The sequence below is a fragment of the Lissotriton helveticus genome, chromosome 10 (genome assembly GCF_964261635.1).
Source record: "Lissotriton helveticus chromosome 10, aLisHel1.1, whole genome shotgun sequence".
NCBI lineage: Eukaryota > Metazoa > Chordata > Amphibia > Caudata > Salamandridae > Lissotriton > Lissotriton helveticus.
In genome coordinates this window covers 90242004-90269068 of record NC_136071.1, presented here as the reverse complement: position 1 = coordinate 90269068, position 27065 = coordinate 90242004, and the positions used below count along the sequence as shown (strand labels likewise).

At 41.7% G+C, this 27065-nt stretch overlaps 1 protein-coding gene across 6 annotated transcripts in view; it reads right to left on the bottom strand.

Annotated features, from left to right (window-relative positions):
- Nucleotides 1-27065, bottom strand: part of ARHGAP17 (Rho GTPase activating protein 17) — a 337930-nt gene that overhangs the window by 7646 nt on the left and 303219 nt on the right. For 4 of the 6 annotated variants that reach the window (XM_078664824.1, XM_078664823.1, XM_078664827.1 and 1 more), the window contains 2 exons: nt 18501-18673; nt 16611-17234 (listed from right to left, as the gene is read on the bottom strand). In XM_078664824.1, coding sequence (XP_078520950.1) covers nt 16611-17234; nt 18501-18673 — 797 coding nt within the window. Of the gene's footprint in view, nt 1-9474; nt 9524-16610; nt 17235-18500; nt 18674-27065 lie in introns of all 6 variants that reach the window. The other 2 variants (XM_078664825.1, XM_078664828.1) reach the window with 1 other exon arrangement.

The following is a 27065-nucleotide window of genomic DNA, read 5'->3' as shown; positions in this document are numbered from 1 at the left end:
CTTGAGTTATCTCTTGGGCCACATGACCATACAAACTGGATTGTACTTGAGAAGATGCTAGGACCTTTGGATGAAACATCTCAATAATTAAAACTCTGCATACTAACATAACTTTATCCCATTTTAAAGATAATTTCGCACGAAAGCAGAATTCTGGCCAATTGCACCACAAACTAGCTTCCTGAATAAGGGACCTGAACTAAGGTTTAATGTGTTTTTAGAAGCGATTGTTTTCTTTTTACATTTTTTAAAATTTCTAATTACTTATCTATTATTCCTTGTGTGAAAAGCAGTCATGCCTTGCATTGTTGGCCAAAAGCACCTTTAATGAAATTTCAAATTTCATGTGGTCCTGAGAGGCCAAGGGAACGTAAGGACCCACACGATTGTGTGTCTCCATGGTGTTATGAAGGGCCAGTGTATCATCATAAACTATGGATCCAAAGGCCCATGTGATTTACAGAAACCAAAGGATTGGAAATGCCAAGATTGCAAGTAATCCCGCATATCATCGGGGCATGAGGGTCGCAGATCAGTGAGAGCTCTAGACAACTTTTCTTCACAGTCTTCTCCAATGAGAGTCATGGGCAGAACTCTACTGGTTAGTAGGAGCTACAAGCGCTACTTCTTTCAACATCTGCAATTCTAGTGTAACATCTTCTGGAACTCGTTTTTCATGCAAATACTTGGCACAGAAAAACGTATAGCGTCTGTTTTTTTGGCACATTTTGCAAGTGCATGGCTGATGCTTTCTGTAGGTGAAATCTGAACAGTAGAACACTTTCCATCATTCACTGACAATATTTTGGGATGTTGAAATTTCGTTTCAGAATGTATTGCATCTTCCAGCACTAAAATAGTCAGTCACTTTAAATATAGCACTTCTCAGAGGCTCCTTCATGTCTCTGAGGGACTTTTAGATTCTCTACCAACCTAACACAATCCACAGATAACAGATTTTTCGGCACAGGAAACGTGGTACATACCCAACATAGGTTTGTAGAGTTGATTTGTAATTTTTAAAAAAAACCTGTTGCACTCTCGATATAAAAACGTTCAAATATTGGGCTTTAACACGAGCAATGCCTCTTTTCTGTCGCTATAGCATGACTGTGTAATGCCTTTTCAGCTATATCTTCAAGAGACTTCTCAGTGAGCGGATCTTCTCATTCCGATAGCTTGAAAAAATATCTAATTGAACCGTGATTTGATCTCAGATTTTGTTTTCTTTTTCTTCAAGACCATTGTGCAAACAATCTGTAAGTCCAAGGATTGCGGGTACAGAAAATGTTTTGATCAACACATTGGTAGGTTTTTCTTGAAATCGAACTGCTAAGTATCTTTAAGTTTAACATTCGACTATGTTAGAAGATAACATTCTGTCACTTTCACGCTATTTGTTGTTAACACGTAACTCACTGTATGAACATCCTAGTAATGCATTTTACTTGGTATTTGGTCCAGATGCCTTCTACAACTTATCAGAAAGTGTGGGTAAAGAATATTCAAGGGTGTACTTGATGAATGGTCAACAAGGGACTCTCTAATCGGTCTTCTCGACAGCAAAGCGCAACACAGAAATGTGTCTTTAGGTTCGTTTAACTAGGAGTCATATCTGAATGGTATCCCATCGTCATAATCCGTACAGGTGTTCCTTGGTTACATCCACCTGATTTTGAGAGCTCCCATCAAGCCTGAAACTTTCAGGGTGTGTGGGTGACCCACAATAACCAGCACCGTATTATAAACTAGCATAAAAGACTGGACTGTTTATGGGCCACTCTAAGTTGCCTTAGGAAGCATGAAGTTCTGTGAGGCAGGTCTGAAGTGCCCAAGATTTTACTTCGAGTACCGTAGCAGTTTTTTTTTTAAATCTACCTCCTATGTGACATTACTTGTTACTCACAGGGCTGCTTAAATTTAATTTACAGGCCTTTTGCCAATGTGACATGTAGCGAATATCAAGCAGATTAAAATAATTGTTCCTGATCTGTGTTTGAGGCCTTCGCAAGTATTGCTCCTAGTGAAAATTGAATATTCAGTAGGATTACTGACTTAAACGTTTTTGTTTCTCATAAATATATATCTTCATGTCACTTTTAGAAGGCATACCTGAATTCAGGGTGCACATGATTTTTTTAATCCACGTTATTCATTCTACGCCATTCTGGCTGAGTGTTGCACATAGACTTTATGTGACTAGCGTCTTAGCCATTGGTTTAACAGTAAAATCACCACTCCATCCAACTGGGTACTGAGCAACTAGGTTTAAACCTACAGAGCCTGGACAGACTGAAAACTTGTAATTTGCAAGTTCAGGGTCTCTGTTTCCCTTATATCACTACAGGATCAACAATGTACTAACAATGTAGTTTTTGGGGTAGGAAACATTTCTTCTCTATACTCTAGAAACTCATGGCATCCATGCTTTTGCAAAGACTATTCTCATAGGTGCAGTTTGACAAGTAACAGTTGCTTCTTCATCGTGGCATCCTGATTAATATACATAAACACTTCGCCGTGAGCTATGGCAGTAAATTAAAAAAAAGATATTTAGAATTAGCCAACTGCATTTTTGCAGAGAAACTTGATGCAAGCTTTGGAGCAGGGAACAAGATAATGCCTCAATAATATTTTAATTGAATTCCCCTGCGCTTCAGGCGGATCAGAGGGTCCATCTGCTGTGGACAGCAAACCTGCTGGCGGTAGTCCAGGTGGATAGCCTCTCAACTCCATGGGGCCTGGAAACGTGCAAGAGGGAGTCTGTAGGGAGTCGAAGAGCTGGAGGATAGCTGCGCGGGATGCTTAGATCTGTTGCAGCATGGCTGAAGGCCCCAGAAACTCGAGCTGTGCCGGAACGAGCTGCGGAATCAGCTCTGAAGTTGGCTGGCTTCAAGAGAAGGGGCAAGACGGTTGGCTCCGCCCATGAACTTCATCGCAGTGTGGGAATGGTACAAAACGAGTGGAACTCTGCTTCAGCTTATTGTATTTTTTGTGCTTACCTTAACTGACAAGAGTCAGTGCTATCACCCGCACTATTCAACATCTACATGGAGCCACTCACCATCATCCTCAAACAAGCCAACATTCCCTTCCATCTCTATGCCGACGACACCCAGATATACCTTGAAACCTCCTCCCTAGCAGACATGCAAAGACTAAACATCACCCTAAGAGAAGTACAAGAGTGGCTATCCCGCAACCATCTGAAACTAAATCAAAACAAAACGGAAATTCTTCTCCTAGCCAGCAAGGAAAAGACCCCGCAAATCACGGAATGGCTTAAGGCTATTGATGCTCTAGACTGCACTCTCATCCCAGCAGACTCAGTGAAGTGATTGGGTATCACTCTGGACCCTAACTTGGATATGATTAAACATATCAAGAGCACCGCAAAAGGTGCCTTCTTCAGCCTAAAGCTATTAAGTAAAATCAAACCCTTCATCCCTCCAACGGACCTCAAACAAGCCACGCAGTCCCTTGTCCTATCCAGATTAGACTACGGGATCGCCACCCTCACAGGTACGGCTAAACTACACCTGGCTCCACTGAGAACAACACTAAATGCAGCAGCCAGAATGGTGTCGGGAGTAAAGAAATATGAACATATCACTCCTGCGCTAACTGAACTCAAATGGCTCCCAGTAGAAATGCAAGCTAATTTCAGAACCGCCTGCCTCACACACAAAGCTCTACACACTGGCAAACCCACCTATCTAGCTGCCAAACTCAAGAAAGCGGGACAGACAAGAAACCTCAGAAGCACTAACTCTCTGCTTCTCATCCCTCCGAAAACCTGCAAACAAAAGACTCTATCTAGGTCCTTCACCGGAAATGCACCCAAAATCTGGAATGCCATTCCCATACATATTAGGACGAACTCCTCCTACAGAGCCTTCAAGAGCCAGCTCAAAACACTCTTCCTCAACCAATACCTCACAAAGTAAAAACGGATCCCCTTCAACTCCCGACCACAAGACAAAAGACCCAGGAACTACGTCAAATCGGATTAACGAACCTCCTTGACCTTGGACTCACTATTTACCTGGACACTCTTGGTGCAATAATCTGTTTTTTAACAATGTAATCTATCTATAACAATGTTGTAAAGCGCTCCGATACCTCCGGGTCTGGCTAGAGCTATAGAAAACTCCAAAAATAAAAATAAAAAATAAATAAATAAGACGTGGAGCGTGAGGAATACCTGCCTCCGGAGCGAACTCATCAACTCTGGAAACTGTAGGGGGACTGGGATAAGAGAATTCGATCAGTCCCGATGCTGCATCTACTTATGCTTGGTGCTAAAGTCTCACCTTGCGTTCCCTGATGGCTTTCGACTTCATTTACCAGCATTTTCGGCAGGTCTTGGAAACTGTGGCCTGACCCCAGGCCCCACAAGCAAACCTGGTGGGGATTTGCCACAGATATATTCTTCCGAAAGTCCTTTCAGGGTTTAAAACCTTCCACACGAAAATATTTTGAGACAAGAAAAATAGAGGTAAGGGTCTCTGAGACAAGAAGCTCAGGATCTGCATCTGGTGACGCGGAAAGAACGGAACTGCATTTGTAAGGTCCTAAAAGCAGCACTGACAATTCTGGTAAGCGTGGTAACTATTGCTACTGCACATACTGGAATTATGAGTCTGGCAGCTAACACTGCACTCCGCGGTTTTCCTTGGAAACATGTTAACTCATCAAACCTTGTGAAATGTATCAGGGGCAACTGCCTGGTAATTAAAGGGACATGAGGATTTTAATGTGGTAAGCACCAAAAACCACGTTATTCCCAGTTACTGGAGACAAGCTCAAAACTGAGAGCTAGTTATTGCATCCAATGAATTAAAACCCCTGTGGAGTCTGCCTTTATTGGGTGCAATAAATATAGTCCCATACATCTGGCTACTCATAATGAGGGCCTAAATGTGAAGAAGGTTTTCAAGTATTCTGGGATCCTGCATAAACCCAAACAATGCCCACAACCTAACCTTAACATATCAGATTAACCACTCCTATCAGTACAATAACAGCAGGAGAAGCACTCCTCAATGCAGGCTCCCATCTAAAAACAAGCTTGACTGACTTTTGGATATACCTCTGACTTTCCTGTCCTAGTAGGGGAATACATTTACAGGTTTACATGGAAATCCAGATCTCCAAATGAGTGGTTTCCCTTATAGAATCAGTTCCACATTGGATGTCCTCAAAAACTAAACTGCTCTGGTACTGTATGGTAATAAACCACTGTAGAACATCAACAAAGTAACATGTGGAGAAGGTCACATACCTTTCTGAAACATTACTGTGTGGAGGCTAGATGGTCCTAGAGAAGATAATCATCCCTTTGTCAATGTTGACGCACCTTTCTATTCAATTTTAAAAGCATGCGGCTATGAAAGATCCAAGTGTGGAGAAGAAAACTTTACTTACCTGTAACCAAAATTCGCCAGCATTAGTGGCTTCCATAGATTACAATTTGATCTACTATCTTCCACAATAAGGCAATTGGAAGGTTCGACGTGTACATGTTTCTTGGTTTAAAAATAGTGACAGGATCCTGCAGCAGGGATTTGGGTGTGAACTCGATCAATTACCAAACTATAATACACGGAAGAGCGTGTATTGTTGTGATAATCATATACAAATGAATCTGTTTGATGATGAGAACTAGCATGATAAACTTTTGAAAGATACTAACAATGAAGAACTTATTGATTTGTAATATTATTCTGTTGAGTGGTGCAGTATCGCTCAGGAAGAAGTGTCTCATATTTTGCTAATCAGAGATGGAAGATACACCTTAAACGTGAGTAATCTACAACAGAATGCATGGAGACAGAACCACAGATATATATATATATCTAAAACTGACAAATTAGATAAGCTGACTTCTGTGACAACCATATGCCTCTACTAGATGACTAACAGATATATATGATCTGCTGGGCAATGGACAGATTGACTGAACAAGATGTTTAAACAATCTTGTACATTCTGATTCACTAAAGCCGAGAGACTCACCAAACCGAGGGGTATTGTTTTGACCTACTGACTGCACGTTTTCACAAACCAGATTGGACACTTGTCTGTGATGAAAAGTCTATGAACTGGTTCAAACGTCATCCCTACATTGCAAAAAGCATAGCAGTGCCATCCCATCCAAAAGCGTCGAATGGCAGCCTCTGTGCTCTATAAATGCCAAAACAGCTGTAACATTGGCGGATTATCCCTCAATTTGCATGGTGGACCTGCAGTTTAATCATGCCCATGATTTCCAAGGGTGATGCCATAAATGGTAGAGGGAATTCTTTCTGTATTCCAGTTTCTTGGCACCACAACATAGGGTACCGGGGGACTGAGGGGGGTTTACATACTTAGTGAAAACTAAAAAAAGCAAAACGTCTATTTAAATGAAAATAGGACACAAAACATTATGGAACAATGTGTAACCGATTCAACTTCGAATCCTGCACTAGGTCTGTCGTGGACTTGTTCGAATATTTCTATGCCTTGTTTATAACAAGAAAAGGGGGAGGAGAAATCCTTTTTGTGTATTCACACTTGTTAAAGTGTGCACCTGTTTATTAAACAAAAGAGGAGTAGTTCTGCAATATTTTTGTGAGTAGCGCCATTTCTGTAAAACTGAGGAGGACTACACTGCATTTGCAGGTATAGTGCTTTCACGTGAATGCTCCCAAACAGCATGTGTGCACACCTCTAGAAAACTTGCATTAATTTTCTAAAAACTAATCCAATGCAGTTTGTGGTGGAACCACTTAAACAGTCACATCAAATTACACACGGCAATCAATTTAACAAAAGCTGGCTTAGTCTTTTCTAAAGCCGATATGGGTCAGTTTGGTTTGACTACGATTCGTCTCCGAGGGTGTGACAGGAGTCTAGGATTTTTTGTGTACTATATAATGAAGGATTTTTTTTATTAGTCAGGCATGACAATATATCAGTGAAATAATGGCTTTGTTCTGGAAAACATGGACTCTTAAAAATGAAGGTAGTAAGGCCTGGATCACACCGCTCTATTGAAGAACATTTAGAAAAATCGTTTGCAGTCACCGCACAGAAAGGAAAAGCTAAAATACATTTTACTTTTACATCAATAACCAATCAATGGGTACTTGTGCATCTAATGGCATGACCAGCTACCTCTTCTCCAAGGTTTTTAAAATAAAACCCATGCACAGACCTATACGTCTCAGCCACTCCTGCACAAGGGCTGCCTGGTGGACCTCCAGTATTGGGCAGAATCTTGTTTAAGCAGTAATGGTCCCTGTCCGATGAGCGAGGGCTGTCCTTTCATAAATTCTTCTTTTTCTGTAATACCCACCAGTACTATTCTGGGGAGAGGATGACTTGACAACCCAATACCTTTGAGTAACACGGAGCCCTCTAGCCAATATTTCGGAATGATTGGACATCCCCATAAAATAAGGAAGACGTTGCTAGGCTCCTACCCGCATATTGGACCTGGGGAGACATTCCTACCCATTCTCCAGAGGTGCCTGGGACAATAGTAGATTCTTTTGAGGTACTAAAATTGAATTAGTTGTAATTTGACAGAGATAGCTAATTCATGTGGGCCATTATTGACTCTCTCCAGTCATCATTATCTAACTGGACCAAGTCGGTTTTTCATTTCGATTTTAGTGTTTCAAGTTGTCTAGAATGTTTGTGACCAGTGTGCAGTAATATTGCAGTATTACATGTGGAACTTCTTTGGTGCCCAGATTACCAAAGATCAGCCTGGCCTTTAGTGGACTGAATTCTGGGAAAGATTTCAAGCCATTCTTATAGGCCTTAAGGGCCTGGTGAGGTAGGAGATAGTTAAAAAAAACTTATGACCTACATAGTTGGAATTCTAAGCATAGGGTTTGGGATTTTGTAATAGGATTCTAATTCCACACATCAAATACTTTGGTTATACCAATATATTCCCATGGCCTAAAGCCGACCCTATGTGTTAGCCAGTTTCCCAACAACACAAAGTTTCCTGTGTGGGTTTGCAGTCTCAGACCGTTCACTGGAAAGCCCGCCTCTAACATTCCAGGACCACACTCGTCAAGGGGGGCAGGCAGGTGGGTATCGCAGACATTAGATTTGCATTTAAAGAGATGTGGCGCTCCAGCTGGCATGCTGGGTCATCTCACTGCCCCACAGAACCAATTACTGATCATGACAAGCTGTGATGATCAATAATACAACTGAATATCCGCCATGGCAAGCTTTCTATCATATGCAGATTGAACACATCTGTCCATGTCCCCTCTTGAGGTTTCCTTAGCCACAGGAAGGTGAAGGAGCACTGCCGGACCATCTCCTGGAAGGCTATTTCAACATGCAAGGGGCAGGAGTTAAGAATGCAAGGTTCTCTGCCTAAACTTTCAGAGAGTCACCATTACAACTTGGGAGTAACAATGATCTTCTTTAGTCTCCACTACAGATTTGCACTGATAAACTGAATATCAGACAGCTATCCCTAATAGAATGGAACTGATAGACAGCTACAATGCAGCCACTCTCCCACTTTTATCAAATTTATGTTGGGAGTCCAAGTTAAGATGACAATATAGATAAGCTAGAAAAAAGAGGAACATCTTCAGCATAATGAATTGAATACCAGGTATCCATTCACTTAAGAGAAGGGTGACATCGGGTCACCTAGGATTATAAACTGCACCATAACACCAGTCTTGTTTAGGGGTGGAAAAATATTCAGAACATGCAGGGGAGATTTTCTCAAAAGTTATAAAAATACCGCTATTACCTACAAAGCATACTCTGAAGAGTGCGAAACATGCGTCTCAAACTTTAAATAAAACAGTCTGCAGCAAGTATCATGATGGGGTTTTTTCTATGCCGCTCCTGGGCAGTGAAGCCATGGAATATCTATTATTTTGTTAACTGGAATTGAGATGAAGGTGAAAAGTACAAGAGTTTGCCTCTGGCAAAATGTCAGTGGAGGTGGAAAGGACAAGAGTTTGCCTCTGGCAAAATGTCTATGGAGAATGCAAGGGGGTAGTAGGTTCTAGTGCTTATGGACTTGGGAGATTTAGGTTTCTGTCACATACAGGCACATGGCCACAGAACATACAGCTTGTCAAAGATCAACGTATTTTTGTTTTTGAGATAATGTTGAACACAATAAACAGATTCAGAAGGCAGAAAGAAACCATTTTGGGATACATTCCCATTTGAGAAGCTTCCTTTCCCACAATGCATGTACACAGAGCGGTTAGTGATGCATCAGAAAAAGAACCAGCTGCACACCCTGGTCTGTGCCACCACATCCCCAAACATATTTAGTGAAACAACCAAAGTGAAGCTGCAGCCGACATGACATGCACTATTAGTGGGAAGCAGCTGACGTTGTCAGTGTGATGGGAAGTTAGTAACTTATTAGTCCACCAATGATTGAACATTAATAGCAAATTGTGGCCAATCACATGCCTTATTCCTTACCCTTAAACTTTCCAATCTCATTTCAAACTGAATAAGGCAGCTCAAACATCTAGATTATTTGACAAAATTTGTAAAATTAGTTGAATTTCTCAGTGACTTCAGTTTCACATGACATCTGATGGGATTTCATTGATATATTATCAGGGAAAGGAAGGACAAAAGCTTAGCTTAGCAAACAAACACAAATGTAGACATTGACGACCTCTACACGAAGGAACACTAGAAAAAGATTTTACTTTCTATTGGGTCTTTCTGCCTTCCTGAAGAGAAGCAATTACACAGTGCACAAAAGCTACTCACTCACTGTGCAGAATTATCAAAGAAAGGTCCATTAACTCTTGTAGGCATTTCATACATTTAATGAATCAATATCTTTCAATAGAAAACGTTCTTAAGTTCTTGACCACCTCTTTGCTGCCTTCCCACATCTTTGTTGCAGAGCCATGCCAAGGCCACGGCTCTCATAACCAAATCTGACAATACGGCAGCTTGTATGGAACAAGCGGAGAGTATTTTGGTTGTTATGTGTACAACTTACAAAAAACAGCAGGCGCTATGGGCCGCATGGAAATAATGCTATATCACTGTGGCACTGTCCCGTACACATTGATGGGAGCTTGTGCTGCTTCCGCGTCTGTGGGGTCGGTGCATATGAAGAACTTTGAACTGCAAACACTATTCCTGTAGTGTCACACTGAAGGTTATTACTACCACTGTTCTCGCTGCTGTGTGCGGAGCTTGTACTGAAATACCATCCTACATGTACAATGGAAGCCTGTACTGCCAAATATGAGATGCAGATACAAATGCAGCTGCCACAGCTGGACTTGTATGGATGCAAAGTAAGCTTATTTAAAGTATTTGCATAGCACAAGGACAACAGATCACTGTGCACTTACACCAGAGTAGCAGAATAATCACTAGTCCGTAATCTGGCTAAAGTGTTTTTTATCCCTGCATCACCTATTGTGTATTTTGCTCTACACCTGCTTTACCCATTATGTGTGGGTAAACCTCCTCTACCACTGCAGAGTAAAAGCAAAGCCTGTACTCTCTGTGCTGTAACAATCTTTGGTGAAGGAGGTTCGTAGTACCAATACTTGTTCTGTAGCAGTTGTGTAGGTAAGGGGGGCTTATATTGCTGAGAGAGAGAGAGAGAGAGAAACTTACGCATTTATACACTACACTGCCGTACTCTCATGAAGCATACCTGGTGAAAACAAAGCCTTGCTCATGAACAAGGGTCTACAATAGACAGAGCAGCTTGTCCGAGGGTGAACTGACTTAAGGTATGTCTCTCATTTAGTACTAATCGATTACACAAATTGCAGTAGGAGTTCATGACAGAATTTCTGCAAGTACACCTTCAAATCGAGAATTCATATTATCTTGTTTACAGTAACTTTATTTTAGGCCTGGGCGTGGTTCGCGGAGTTCCACATAGTGACCAAAAAAGTCAGCCGCACTATGCGAAGTTCCGCAAACTGGTCATGCCATTCGTGTTGATTTTCAGCACCAGGTGTTTGTCCCGCGCTGTAAACGGCACCATGTGCAGCGCAAGAGGGCGTTGCTTCTTTTCTTGCCGCTTGAGTACATTTTCTACCCGAGTTTCAGCTTTCTCAACACAAACGGAAGGTTTCTCAACGTGAGCAGTCGCAACCATCAGCGACTGCCTGCAGGTTTAGCAATCTGACCGCCCGTGTTGAGAAATCTCGCCGGGAGGTGGGTTTTCCTCGCTTGCTCTCAGCCCGAGTGAGGAAAAAACTCCACTCCGCTACACAGAGCGGAGTTTTTCAGAACTCCACTTGCTCTGCGGAGCTCAGAAAACTATGCAAACTCCACGAACAGAGTGGAGTTTACCGCCCAAGTCTAGTTTATTTGGCTATGCTGTATGGGGTATACCTGTTGTTGTTTTGCACCATTGATTGATGTTTTATATTTTATTACATGTGTTCTGAATGCTTATTATTATATCGTGCTATGCATTATAATTTTCTATCTAATATGCAAGTATACTAAACTACAGTAAAAAGTAGGTACACAGATGCTTCACACTTTAAAGGTGGTCTAGATCCTCTGAGGTTGTGTTCAGAAGATTTCATTAGTGTTCAAGCAAGTTTAATGTTCTCCTAGTTGTAAGCAGAGGTAGACTCGAAAATTATGGGCATGTGAGGAGCTGATTAACATTCTTATTGTCAACAAGATGAATGAAGAAAGCATGCTGATCGGCTCTTATCTGAAATAATGAAATGTGCTTCAAGGGAGGCATTGTCGATGATAATAAATTGGCTAGAGTTTTCTTGTGTGCGATTGGTACCCTCCTCCCTGGGCATCTACACAGGATTCACATAACAATACTGATTTTTCATAGGGAACATCCACGACAGGAAACATTGAGGCTTGGGAGCATAGAGCCTAATAACTTACTCTGAAGACATTGTGAGGCCTTTCTTACTTTATTGACATTGAACTGTGCCTTCACAACCCCTTGATCCCCCTTCTTTTGCATGTCTCTCTCTTTTGTGGCTTCCCAGGTATTCGGTGTTCCAAATGCATGACACTAACCTTGGCTTTATTACAACTTAGACTCTACGTTTGATTATTCTGCGACTTATATTTCAGTTTGTTCCAAACCGTTCTGAACTATTAGCTCCTAATCAGATCTGGGTATCCAGCCTACCAAAAAATTTAGAATGGTCCCTCTGGTTGATCTCAGTGGCAACACCAGGCCACCACCATCTACATGAACTGCTAGACATGCTTTTAAAACAGGGCTGAGTAACTCCAACTAGCGATGTAAGCTGGTCAACAGTAATGCGGGACTCTAGTGATCATCCACAAATAACTGAGTATTCGGTGGCTCTTATGGTCCAATGTCCTTGGGGTAGATGTAATAAAATCCCCTTCAATGCTTGAGGGCATGTGGCCAAGACAAGGTAATCAGTGCAAGATATGGGCAACTGTAACACAATGATGTAGTCTATTGCATTTGGGGAACTGAAAGTGTACAAGATAATGGGCACAGGAAACAGACTTTTCAAGCAAGGACAAAATAAAGTTTCAAGTAAGAACCAGCTAAGCACAAGCAGTACCAACTACAAGCAGGGATTGAGTCATTACAAACCTTATTCTTGGTAACCTTCCCAACCTGTGAATGCATCACATGTACATCTGTTAGGCAGGGCATTTGAACTCCAATCCCCTATCTTCCCACCCACATCCCGTCTCTTCCCACCCACATCCCGTCTCTTCCCACCACTCTCACTACATAAACAAACCCTTACTGTCAAGTTTTACTGGTTATACACCATATAATCTAGTAGAGGTCATGCAAAGGTACCCTTGGGTTAAAATGTCCGTGAACTTCATGAAATGTTAAAGTAATCTGTATGATTGCCCTAATTCAGTTTTCTTGGCAAACTCTAGTCACGTGTTTCAATGTTTGATGACAGTGCTAAGGACGGAAAATACATATGAGGCATTAGAGTGCTTCCGCTTCTAGTTTTTCTTGACAGAGGTGCACAAAATCACAACCAAGGAACCTGCTTTTATCCTTTTTAGGTATCCAGTCCTGCCTGTTGTCTTTTGCTTGACAGGAACCAATCACAAGCAGGAGAAATAGGAGGGCAGTTAAAAGTGCTTAATGTAAACCTTAGTCCTAAATTAAGGAAACCTTCAGGAAAGTACAAAGTGGGTTCGAAAGAACAGCACTCCTGAGTTCAAAAGAATGCCTAACCAGATTGGAAACTGGCTACTTACTGTGTACAATGAGACATCAAAAGGTGCACAAATATGCAATGCAGCAAAACCAATTACCAAATGCTCAATCACCAGCTACTGAAAGCTCCTCTTGTAACCCTCTGCCATTCGTGAACACTTAATTTAAATGTAAATTCCTTTTATTGTTTTCACAACAAAGTAGAAAAAACCAATTAAAAATAAACTGGCCTCATAACATGCATGAGGCAGAACTTTAAAATCCTAATAAGATGATTGCGTGCGATCAGCCTCAGTGAGGTGTCAGGAGTTTAGTGCATGACTCACTCTATAGACAACATATAATGTTTTAGGGGTTAGGATCATTCAATGTACAGCCACTGGAGTACCAACAATAACTCTTTACAAAAGAAGAATATATCTTAACCTTTGCACCTTTAGACCATTCCAGAAGGAGAAGACATGCAAGAATATGGCCTTTACCAGTTGTGCAAGGGTGGCCCTTGATATGCCAGAAAGGTGCCTGCAAAACAATTACATAAATCTTCTTAAGTGCTTTTTTATTCTACTAGAGGAACCTTTGAGAAGAAATGAACAGCTAAAGTAGTAGTTTTACAGGGGGCCAAGAGAGTCATTAATCCATAGAACCTTTTTTTTTTAGGAATTAGCCTCTACCCACAGCATATATGTGATTGCTTCTTCCTGGCACTGTAGCGGCCTACCTTTTCCCTGTGTGAAACTTTAGTAATGTGATGTGTTGCTTTGAGAGAAGCAACACACCAGATCTTCCTCAGGAGTCTGCCACTTTAGATATGACATTTTTTAACAGATGACAAGCAGTCTGTGATGGATGGTGCAAAAATAGTTTGCCCAGTTTCCTAAAAGGAAGCTGAAGATTTATACATAAAACAGTTTCAGGCAACGACTTACAAAGCTGAAGGTCATGAGACAGGAAACATCTGCAGCAAGCTAGTGTTAGGCCTTCGGATGCTTAGAAAAGTATTGCCACTGGAATGAAACTTCCTTGTTCTTGGATTGTGTCTATGAAGTCCAGACTTAAGGTATATTGGAGGATTCACAAACAAGGAAGCTGTGTTCTGAATACAAGACTCAGCAAATGTTAGGGGAATGAACACACCCCTTGGAACATTGGTACATGTTGGTTTTCCCTGTCAACTGAGTTGTGAAATAAGTTGTATTTTGGGGTATGTTTCTTTGCTGCGCCTTTATCAACTGAACATTTGTCTTAATTTAGAGACAACCATTGCTCTTGTAACCATGGCTGTACTCCAATGTGCCAGAAAAGGGCTGATCCAGCTTTACATTATCCAGTAACAAGTGAAGACGCTTTCAACAGCATTAAACTCAGTTTTTATAAGAGATTGGGAACAACCCTTCTGGGTGGTGATTATCTTCTCTTGGTTTGTGGTAGTCCATTGGGGTAGAAATGGTCTCCATCCCGAGGGACAACTTCAGCTGCATCTGCATTGGCTACATGCAGTTGAACCTTAGTAAGATAAGGGAATAAAGAGGGTGGGCAGGTAGGTTTTAGCTGTGGGATATTTTGCAGCTGTTGGGAGAATAATGTTGGGAACAACCATCATGAGGTAAAGTAGGGTACTGATAAACATGGGTGCCTGGGAGAAAGACAGAAACATGGAAAGAAATTCAGTGAAGAGGGTTGCTTTTGCTTCATTGCCATCTTATGATCACTAACATGATGACATCAACAATGACACAAAGACAGTTAAATCGGCATTTTCTCATCTCGGGTCTCACTTTACCCAATTTACTGAGAGTTGGAAATCTGACCTTTACTCATCTAACCTTCCCAATTCCACCAAATTCTTTTCTGTGGCGTAGGAAGAATGAATTAATAAAAATTTTTTAAAAAGTCATGGTCGTAGAAATCAAAATTTAAAGGCAAATTGTTGTCTGGATAATTGTGAATTGACCCCTCAATTTGTAGCAAGCACTGGTTTAATGGCAGCAAATATTAGAAAAGACGACACGATGTAGGGAACCCTTTGGGAAGCCATCAGTCACTTAAGATTTAGTAGAACTCTGGTAAATCTACTGGCCAGGAAGGAGGCAAACCAAAGCTTGGCTGTGTTGGGACACCCCAAGATCTCATCAATTATACCCTGAAAAAAAGAGGTAGGTCAAGGATATCCAGAGAAAGGTCAACTAGCATCAGCTTGGCAGCCTCCAGTGAACTACGGGTAAGGCTACTTCTGTGCCTCCGTAGGGTCAGAATCCTCACTGCTAATTATTGAAGGTGGGGCTAAGAAGTCTTAAGATGGTACTGCAGTTGAGCTGTTGCCACTTTTCCATCTTCAGAATCTTCAGCAAAGGTACAGTGAAAATTGGGCAATAGTTAATTGAAGATGATTCACAAAAAGCTAACCGTACAAATCCAGGTGTAACTTTGGATCACTAGTGAGAGAGAAATTAGCAAGCTGCTAATTCTACAAGGAGCACTGTTGCCTTCAACCAAATGCTTTCTTTCACTAGAATTAAATACCAATGGTTGCCTTTCCTTTGGTTGAAATCTTACCATGTCTCAAACGTAAAAGCAGAAAGATCTGTCAAATCATGTCCTTCAAAGTAAATGCGAGAGAGAGCGAGAGAGAGAGCGAGAGAGAGCGAGAGAGAGAGCGAGAGAGAGAGCGAGAGAGAGAGCGAGAGAGAGAGCGAGAGAGAGCGAGAGAGAGAGCGAGAGAGAGCGAGAGAGAGAGCGAGAGAGAGCGAGAGAGAGCGAGAGAGAGCGAGAGAGCGCGAGAGAGCGCGAGAGAGCGCGAGAGAGCGCGAGAGAGCGAGAGAGAGCGCGAGAGAGCGAGAGAGAGCGCGAGAGAGCGAGAGAGAGCGAGAGAGAGCGAGAGAGAGCGAGAGAGAGAGAATGGCAAAAAGTCCAATTCTTAGAAAACTTGATATAAATTACTGGTCGGCAGATCTGCTGGATTATATAACATTGTCAAATTTACTCCCCTGAGTCTCAGGACTCTGGGTATCTAGTCCAATTTATGTTGCCGCTTGGAAACTGAGAGCCAGTCCAAAGTCTCTTGCGTTAGACTATTCCCCACCGACCATGTGGGAGGACCCTCTTAAAGATGCCTAGAAAATTACTCAAACCCAGCTACAAATTCACAAAATAGACGTGGAAAAATGTTGATTTATTTCCCTGAAAATACATGCTCCACTATGGTGCTGATCTAGATTGCGAAACACGAACTTCTGAAGCAAGACCCCTAGCTATGAGCTGTTTTAGCCTACCAAAGGTAGGGTGGACCAGTTTAGAAATATAGTATACACCTTATTAATAAAAAAGAAAACAAATTGCACTCCTGCTTGAGAAATTTCTCCTGAGAACACATTAATACAATGTACTTTCACAAATATTAACATTTGAATAAACTTACCAGTGACTATCTTTGAAGACGATGGCGGCAGGGTCTCGCCCAAGGCACTCTGAACAGGTGGCTGTGGTGGAGGGGGGATATTTGGTCGGATTCTTGGTTTTGGGACAGGCCTCGGCCTTGGCAGCGTACCAGTCTGCGGAGTAGAAGGTTGGGAAGGGTCGGTGTTGGCCGTTGTTGTAGCTGAGATATGAGATGCCTGAGAGTTGGCTTGGTGCACCCCTAGAGGTGGGGTGTCTGGCAGAGTCGGAGTCTGAGGTGGAGTGTTGGGGGTCTGCTCTGTGCTAGTTTCATTGCTGACAGGCACAGTGGGCTGTGGGACTGCTTGGCTATTTGATTTTGCCTGCAATGGAGGAGTGGCCACAGTTGGTGGTTGGGGTGGAGGATGATTTGGAGCATGGATGGGGGCTAGACTGCCAGAATGCCTTCGCGGTAAGGATCCATAAGAATAAGATGGGGACTGAGCAGCACCTGTTTGCTGACTTGGCGGAGATGGACTTCTTGGGACTGGTTTTGGAGATATAGCAGGGGGCTGGTTAAGCGGGAGTGCAGAGCTGTGGATTCCGGGCTGTACTTGTGGTGGGAGGTTCACTGGTTTTGGAGGTGCAGGGGCAGGTTTTTTGGTACCTAGGAACGAAAGAAACAGGAACCAATTAACAGACATACACTCTTTCCTTTAACCAACTTTTCATTACTTGGAAGTTCCAATGCTAATCCGGCTTATCCTTCATCTGCTAGACCTGAATAGGAAAAACGTTCCGCTGTGCAAAGGGCACTGGAGCTTGCCATGTGGAAACTTGCCAAAAACTGAGATTTCAAGAAAGACACTCATCTCAAGATGCTGGAAGTCCTGCTAAACCAAATCGTCAGAGACTATCATCTTCCTTTTTTAGACCTTATCTGTAGCAAACTGGAATTAATCGTACAACTAAACGTATCAATCAGTAAAAGGAAAAATGCGTAACCTGCCTTGCATTGATGTTGTGATATTTGCAGAAAATACTGTCACTTGGGTAGTTGTCACTCACATACTCATGCCGGAAACAAATATTGAAACCAATGCTAATAAAATCAAGAGTATCTTGATTCCTTAAGGTTGCAATATATTGTACTCTCCCACTTGGCAGTGAGCTAAACATCCTCAACATTTGCATTCAGAAGCACTAATTTACATATTATTTACGTAGCTGTAGCACTAATGTTATGTTATGTTATTTTTATTTGTACCGCGCACAGCTGCCCCAGCAAAGGGGCGTCCTGGCGCTTTGCGAAGGTAAACACAACACAGCATTAAAAGCGGGCAGAAAGGAGAAGAGACACAACAGATGAGCTAAACAAATAAAAAGGTCTTGATAGCCCGTCTAAACTGAAGGAGCTCATCGATGGCCCGGATTTGTGGAGGAAGAGAATTCCACCAGCTCGCTGCCAGGACTCGAAAGGAGCGGCCACCAATTCTGCTCAACTTAAAACGCGGGACCACTGCTAAGTTCTGGCCTAGCGATCTAAGAGTGCGAGAGGGGACATGAAAATGTCTTAACTTGGGATAGCATAGGTTCAGCCTGAAGTTTGGCATTACTAAAAAGAACGACATCACAATATCCAACTAAATATCCTGGACACAATCATGGACACCTGGGAGTAGGTACATCCAGAAACATAAGTTACAACACAAACTCAATTTCAGAGGTAGACATAGTGTACTCACAGTTATAGACTAATTTTGCGTTTGAAGCTTAAAAAGATATTTTACAAAACATCAAGACACGTGGGGTGCCTCATGGGTTCGCCTAGCAATGAGGTATGACAATTTCACGTGTAATAGTAATGGCCTAACTTTAAGATCATTTCAAGAAAAATTAGCCATTTAGACTTACAAAAGTGTGTAAAGTTTACCTTTTCTTGCCATATGGGGGCTGGGACCAGCAGAGGTCTGTGCTGCACCCACACTGAGTTTGCTGGAGCCCTCTAGTGACTGCGACAGGCTCTGGACAGTACTGGATGCAGGGATCCCATTGCGTAAGGGTGGAGGCGTGATGGAAGCAGGGGAATCTTTGGACTTGAATGCACTGAAAAGTAAAAGATAGCAAGGTATTTACAGCTCACAACATCACACACAAGTACCTTGCAGTCAGGGAATAATGGGTAGCAGGCAGACAAACCGGCATGTTGAAAGGTGCTCCATGCATGGCACTATCTGAACCCGGTTGAGGGAGGCAGGACTAACTGGTCAGAGCAGTTTAAGCATCAAACTCGCGAATCAAAACTCCAAAGGTGATTTCGCTTTTGGTAAGATGTTTTGAAAAACTGAGGTTTTCAATAACTAAAGAAAATGAGGCACTATGGGAAATAGTAATATAGCAATTAAATTGGGCTTAGCCATTTCACAAAAGACAAGGTATGAACAATTAAATAAGCCCAAAAGTGTCCAAGAGAACCAGGTTTGCTTTTTATTTGTTCATCATGTCACGTTAGAAGCCTCTATTTCAGTGCATTCCAACCTCCTCTCCAAATTGTGACAAATTCCAAGAAGGACGTAATCTTGCTGCAAAAGTGGCATTCTGTTCTTGGCATATATGTTACACAGAAACCGTGGACTCTAAACGACCTTTCCTTGAGTTTGCTTTATATTTGTTTTTACCCTTTTTGGGGTATTTCTTCACGCAGATTGCTTATCTTAGAAACACATGAAGTGATTCTTCTGGGCTTAAGACCGTATTCAATCACAAAGATGCCAGGTGGTCCTTGCTAGATATTACACAGTAGCTTCCACAATGTCGGTTTCATTTCTTCTGATCACCAATCAGACTTGAATAAGGACAGACTCTAAATTTACTGCAGTTTTCTCTACCATTTTCTATCAATATTTGTGATTGTTTGGAGCTCATCCACACTGACCACCCAGGACCTTGGGCTTCAAAAGTCAGATATCTGTTGGACCCCTATGTGCGTGGTATGGTGCCTGCGGTTGGAACACAAACGTGCAGCTTTAGACTTCTTCTTCCAAATGCACCACAACATCGTCATGGAGTGAAGAGGCAAACATTCCATTTGCACTTCATTACACAGAAAAGTAGGCCTGGCCACACTGGCCCTAGAGATGCAATCTGAAATGTACTAGTAGGTGTGTTAGGCATCCCAGTGCTTTAGAAGTATGAGGAAAGAAGTGTCTTATAAATCCAGTGATCCAATTCAGCATCCATTGCAAGGCCCCATACGCTCTGGATCAGGTTTATCAATTTTAACTGCTCCTTTTTTGGAGCACTTGTTCAGGAATCAGAGTTCCATAAAGGGGAGCTCTGCCCTTCAAGAGAATTAGGAAATTCCTGAAGCTATACATCTGCAATGCTTCTTTTCCAGCAAGGTCTTGCATCTTGTTTAAGAATTTCCAGATAAGGGAAACTGAGGACGTGGCTTAGAAAATAAAGGAAACTGAAGATGTGGCTTAGAAAATAGGAGAACTTCCCACAATTGAACTAGCGCTAGGTCCTGTATGTTCAGTTTTACAGGAACCTGACCAACATTTTTTCCCCAACAGGGAAATGGTGGTTTGTAGAAGGGACCTCAAAGTTGTTCTGTAGCGCCATGGCACCGGAATAGCCAGCTAGATCATCCACTGGCTCCACTGTCCCGAACACTCAGGAATTATTGATCTGCAAGGTCAACTCGGATCCTGCTTCTCATGGTATGTAGCTTAGAGGATAAAGTTTGAACCAAATTTATTCCACCACAAAACGTTTTGATGGGGGATTTATTCTTTCAATTGGATTCATCTTCCTCAAGTTTGTTTCTATGCATGCAGATAGAAAAAACAATTTTACATTTGTAGACCTGCTTATGATAAAAAGGAGAAGACTGATATTTATTCGATAATAGTGTGGAAAGATTTAGATTATGCGGTCTCCTTAAAAATCCTCATGCTCCCTCTTTAGAGTGTAACTTTTTGGTCCATGATTTCATGTTTGCTGAAACTGCTAACATTGAAGACAACATTCCTAGATGGTACTGCATCTGCATAAAGAATGGGAGAGTTAGAAACACTTTTAGCCACTACCCCTTACACTTCCTTCTTGTTGAGGTTAAGGGCCCGTCTGAGTAAATCTCAAATGTTTGTCCTCTGTGGTATCACAATGTCATCTCTTGCAGATAATTCACTAACCTAAGGCCTTTTCTCTGCCTCATCATTCTGAGTTTTGAAAGAGGTTGCAAAGAGGCAGGGAATTTAAAAAACATGTTTGTGGGGGTTCTCTGCAATAAAAATGTTCATTCTGTTAGAGGCAGATCATCGACAGGTGCTTTGTGTTCTACACTGAAATTGGTTATGAGCTGGCCAAAAAGGAGGGGTTTCTTCTCCACTCCCGTAAGAATGTAAGCCCAGAAACTTTTACTCTCCAGAAGAGTTTCAAGTGCAGACATTTACTAGGCAGTTGAGTGGTTTTCTGTGCAAATCTTACTAACATCACAGGCATTACAGACCAGGGAAGTGGCATGTGTTGGCCACGTTTCTTCAGCAGTAATGTTTTGAATGGATGGTAGAAATACATTGTTCCTTGGTTCATCGTTGGTTTTGTAAATGTTATGAGACATCTGCAGGGATTATCTGCCTTTGGAATACTATTTCTGATGTTTACTCTATCTTTCTGCATACCTCACATTACTCCTTTCTCCTTCCTTGCTTCAGAGGATGGTTTATTCAAAAATGTGTTTGTTTTTTAATTTGGTCTTCGCTTTTTTTCGGACCTCTGTTATGAGCGACAACTAGGAATTGGTATCACGGGCCGCAATGGAACTTTCATTGAGTGAAGTGTACACCCTAGCAGCTCTGCAGATGAAATATGCCTTTTGCCCCTTTGGTAGCACTAAATGCTCTCCAGATCAAGATGGACAAATTGGATATTTCTGAGAACATAATCTGCGTGAAGACTGAATATTCAGAAACAAAGGCATCATATGTATGTAACTTGCAATTTTCTCTTCAAGGGTATACAAGCTAAAGGCTGCATACACATCTCCTACCTATAAGGTGCTAAAATGATGGTCAATCTTATTCCATTCAATGTGATTTCCAGTGAATACATGTTATAGCAGATCTATTCACGGAGGTCTGAAGGAGCTCAGAGGCGAGAGTGACAAACAACATCCTCCAGGTCACAAATAAATGGGTCATGTGGTGCAACTCTATACTGAGGCACCGCCACCAATTAACTGGTGCAACAAGGATACCATGCAGAACAAAAGACAACACAAGACACCCGCACAGAGATGCCCTTTAACTCCAGAAATTCAACCTAAAAACAAAGAAGACAGATTTCAATTTTGCTCGCAATGTGTTAGATAAAGCAGGCATGTGGCATGATAGAATTGTATATGAGATGAGGATTAGGATTTGATGAAGTTTAGTCAGAGGGATATGAAACTGAGCAGCGAACTAGGATCAAAAACCGTAGATTGCCTGAATTAAGTGTATAACCATGCTCCAACCTAGGAAGCAACAGCTTGCAGAATGGGTCCAGACCTTGGTAAATATTGACCGACTAGTCTTCCTGTGGCATTGCCTAGAGCAGGGTGCTCCAAAGTCTGTCCTGCAGGGCCGGATCCATACCAGATTTTTAGCATAGCCCCATTTAGATGGATACGCCCTCCAGGACAGACTTTGGAGAACCCTGTCCTAGAGTCCCCTCCATCAAACTTCCCAAAAGGCCAATTAGCAGCTCACTATTTTTGTTGTATAATGAGAACCTCTGTTGGTTTACTTTCTGGTAGTAAGAGGCAAGTAAATTTCCAAATACTTTAAATTGAGTTTCAAGCATCAGATATGTCCTTTAGGTTTCTTGAACAAGCAGATGCTGAAGGTTACCTTAGGTTATACTGGATTTCTTTCGAAGGGGCTGGCACTTGGTAATCCTGGGTATTTGCCTTAATGTTGCGTTTGTTCAGATGGGATGCTTCACTGGCAGCTTTGTGCACATTTTCTTTCTTGTGTGGAACAGTTCCGTTAGGTATTCAAATATCCACTTTAGAACATTCAGAAGAACAGGATCCTATGGCCCACTTAAGTTTAGTTGACAAGAAGAATTCTGTTAAGGGGTTCAACAGCTGCATTGATCTTTCTACCAAGTTAGGATAAACAAAGCTCTACTTCTAACAGAATATGGTTAGCTGGAGGGTTTGGGGATCCTTCATCTGGGCATCACTTATGCTATATGAGAACCTTTCCAATAGCAGGGTGAAGGTGAGTATCTTAGGATGCACTCCATTCACTTGGAATGGAGTGTAACCATCCTTCTGTTTGACAGGTTCTTTCCTGAACACAGACTTTTTGCACAGTTTGCTGGTTGTCTGCACGCCTGGTAAATGCAGTTCTTTCGCAGTTGGGTTGGTACACTTGATTCACCGTTTCTGGAGTTGACTATTGTCATCTTTGAAGCATCAAAGCAGAGTAAACGGGAAATAGCAGCTTGCAACAAGTGGCACAATAGAGGGTTGAAAATAGTGTAAACATCATCTTTCCTGCATCTCCGAGGTGTAAAATGTTTAGCTAGAGCTAGCTAAGGTCAGTTATGTCTGATTTGGCACTGAAGAAAAGGTCTAAGGCCGGTGTTGTACTATAGAGACATAGGGATTGTTGTTTCATTTTAAAAAATGAGCCTCTCCTTTTCAGGAGCCCTGAAAGTTTAGGCCAGATTTCTCCTAATGTCCAAACTTTCTGTTGGCAAAAGTACCACTCCCTTAGCAAAAATCAGTTTAGTTGGAGGGTCCAGGAATACCTGGATGATTAATAATACCTTTCTTTCAAATGTTGTCTTGCTTATTTATTTGAACCTACAGCTAACGATGTTAGACTTGCACTGTCTGCCAGGCATGTGCACTGTTTCTACTGAGGTGGTATGACCTTTTTTTACTAGGATACATTAGGATTTTGTGGACGAGTGGCAGACCTGAGTTTCCACTGAAGTGGTATGATCTCACATACCTTTAACTCAGTTGCACATTGTTGCTACTGAGAAGAGATTTGCTCCTTTAGAGTTTAGTCAGGCACTAGCCATACAACATCTGTTGTTGGTTCCTTATGCCTTTGTTCTGTTTAGCAAAACAATAACATGTATTCGATCAACTTATTTTCTTCCCTTCGTCTTGGGTTTTAAAGGCTATGGATAACCTCAGTAAAATCCCACTTTTTTTTTTAGTGAGGTTTCATTTTCACTGTGGCCTTCTGAGTCACTATTCATGCATTTTTTTAATCTTGGAGGTTTTTCTGGGACAGGAACTGTACGAGCATATGGAATGTTTGCTTAGCCTTTCAAACTTAGTGCAAAGTCATAGCATCTTTGAGGGCACATGGAAATACACTTGGAAGCGAGCACACCCAGGGAAATAGGGCAGTGTTTGGATTTATACAAGATTCCTCAACCTATTGAAGAAATGTCCCTCTTTCTTATGTCTGCTTTACTCTTGATATATGCACTCTATGTCCTGGTGCTGCCAGGTTTAGCATAAGAATCAGCTAGATCCCAAATTAACAAGCACACATCACACATTGAGCGACTGCTACCTCTCATCTCTTGCATTAGTGTTGTAAAGCGTTGTCATGCATCAGTGATGGTGAAGTAAATCTTTAAAAACGTCAAAGTAAAAATCACCTGTGTTATGGTACTCCTTAACTCAGTTGCCTACATAAGTCAATAAAACATTCTACCAGTTTTTCATCTATGACATTTGTGGCAAACTGTTAGATGGCGAGGTAACCATCATAGGTTCCACCAAGCTGCACAGCCACATCACCATTTGAATCCAATGAATTAAATTAATATGCTTAACACCGCTTTGTCCATTTTTGCCATTAATTTTCTCCTTCTTTCTTTCGTTCAATTCATTTTATTCAATCCAGTTTCAACGTGAATGTTCAAAAAGGCTCTGAAGCATGATATGGATTCCATGTCATGATTTATTTTGTATTAACATACCCAATGCATTTCGGGAATAACAGTATTCGCAATTAATCGCCTGTAGAATGTTAAGAAGGGCGGAAATATAGAATAGCGGCTTTTGGGAACATCAGATTTAGTTTGCAGTCAAACAAGACACGCGCGCCTCGGTACGCTGGGGAAGAGGAATGAGAAGTTACATATTTTAAATAATGTTATTCTGGAACTGGTGATGATCAGCACGTCATGGTAAGCGTTCAAAGGCTGACAGAAGTTTTCGTTTGTCAAAATAAATGACACTTTTAATCATGATAAGGAAAGGATTTATAAAAAATCTTGGGGTTATTAGTTCATGCGGAATAGATGTGAATAATGTGGGTATAGAAATGACGGAATAGACTTTGGAAGTGGCATTATTTTTTAGATATATTTTAGATTAATTTTCACCGCTCTACAGAGAGGCTTAAGGCTAATATCTTTACATGTGGTTTTATGTACATATTTCATGGGTTATTTGAATTTGAGTGAAATGCTTGGTTGACAGTAATGGTTATAAGTATACATTTTCTTATATTTTTAGATGCCCCTGATGAAGGGAATCTATTCCCGAAATGCATTGGGTTTGTGAATACAAAATAAATCATGATATGGAACCCACCTCATGCTTCAGAGCCTTTTTGAACATTCACTTTGAACCTTGAGTGAATAAAATGAATTGAACGAAAGCAAATAGGATAAAATTAAGGCAAAAAAGGACAAAGCGGTGTTCAGCATATGAATTTAATTAATTGGCTTCAAATAGTGATGTGGCTGTGCAGTTTGGTGGAACCTATGATAGTTCCCTCGTTGTTTAGTAATGTTGCAGCGCAATAGGACGAAGCGGAAGGCAAATTTTGCACGCCAAAAGCGTTTGAAAGGAGTAAATTGGTTTACAAATGATTAACTTTCGGATTACTAGGAGTGCATCTCATTCCTACTCAACTCAGACTGTTAGATGGCGCAGAATAGTGTTCATACAAAGGGACTTTAGTGGTCCCCGGTTCAGAGAGTACAGCATACAGTTAGTTCTACTCACCTGTGATATTCAGATTTCAAGAAAGTTAAAGTGTAATAACAATGAGTTGCATCCCAAGGCTTAAGAAGGAGGTGGCCTTGAGCAGACCTATATCATGCATCGTGCTGGTTTGTTCCATTCATAAAGAGTAAGGATAGGAATTCAGAAGAGACTGACCATATGCCACTTTGTACCAGGACCAGAAACTGCTTCTCCAGATTTAAAACCCCAAAGCAGTGGGAAGCCACTACTACGCACGGACAGCCTTACATGCATCAGCAGTACTCCCTCTCAGACAAAGCTGCATGTCCACCTCAGTTTCCTTAAACACCTAGTTGGATTGACTGGCTCATCCACTGAATGAATGGATGCATTGATATATAGCACATGAAATCAGTGAGCTACTATTTAAGTGATGATGATAATGAATGAATGAGCAAAGGACTCAGTAGGTCAGGTCCCCATATATGGAACTGTTTTACTATGAAATATGGATCTCAACAGTTCCCAAATCACATGAACAGATTCCTAAGAAAGGGAAGGAAAAAGCAACAATTGACATCTAAACTAAGGACTCATGACTCTCAGAACCCATAAGGGAAATTAAGCTTGATTTTTAGGAGAGGCATCCAAAGGGACTGCATGCAGCGGGCATCTAGAGTAGCCACTGCTGCTTCTCGGCCAATGGAGAACAGTAGGTCTGGTGGGCTCTGTAAACAGTCTAGCAGGAGGAGTGTAGCTGTAAGCTAGCAGCATTGACTAATGCAAGATACCATCCATCTTGTGATAGTTCTCCTTGACGCAGATGTTTGTCCTGCGGAACAGGGAGGAGAAGGCTCAGAAGTCAACTGGAGTACTTTCTTCCAGTGACCTCTTCCTTTGTAACCAAGGTTCTTATTTCCAGACACAAGAAAAAGAGGACATTCTGCTTTCTTACCAGAAACAAGGTGCAGCCTCAGAGAAAATATCAAGCGGACTGGAAAACATTGAAGAACGAAAACTGGCAAAGGCTTGCTTGTTTAACATGCAATTTGCCAGTTTCTGAAATGTCTGAAGACTAAGGGGAAAAGAGGAAGAATATACAGACACTTCTTCAAACAGGCTACTAAAGAACTCTGTTGTGGCAGGAGACAAAAATAACTTAATACGATTTACCTTATTATTCCGATTCGCTCATTCCTGACAGTTCCAGAATTCACGGCCTGACTGAGCTCTCTCTTGTGAGGAGCTGACAGTGGAGAATTTGGCTATCCTCACATCTCCAAAGGTGACTGACTGCTTTGCTCCCCGATCTAATACTTCATGGTGACTGTATTCGAAAATTAGGACTTCGGTATACTTTAGGACAGGGAGACAATATTACATGTGGCTCTAGAAGATTGACATGGCATACCCGCACTTTCTGTGCCAAGGGCAGCTCCTCAGAGGCTGTCCTTCTCATGCCCCATAAAACCCAAAAGCATATTGCCAATACACAGATTT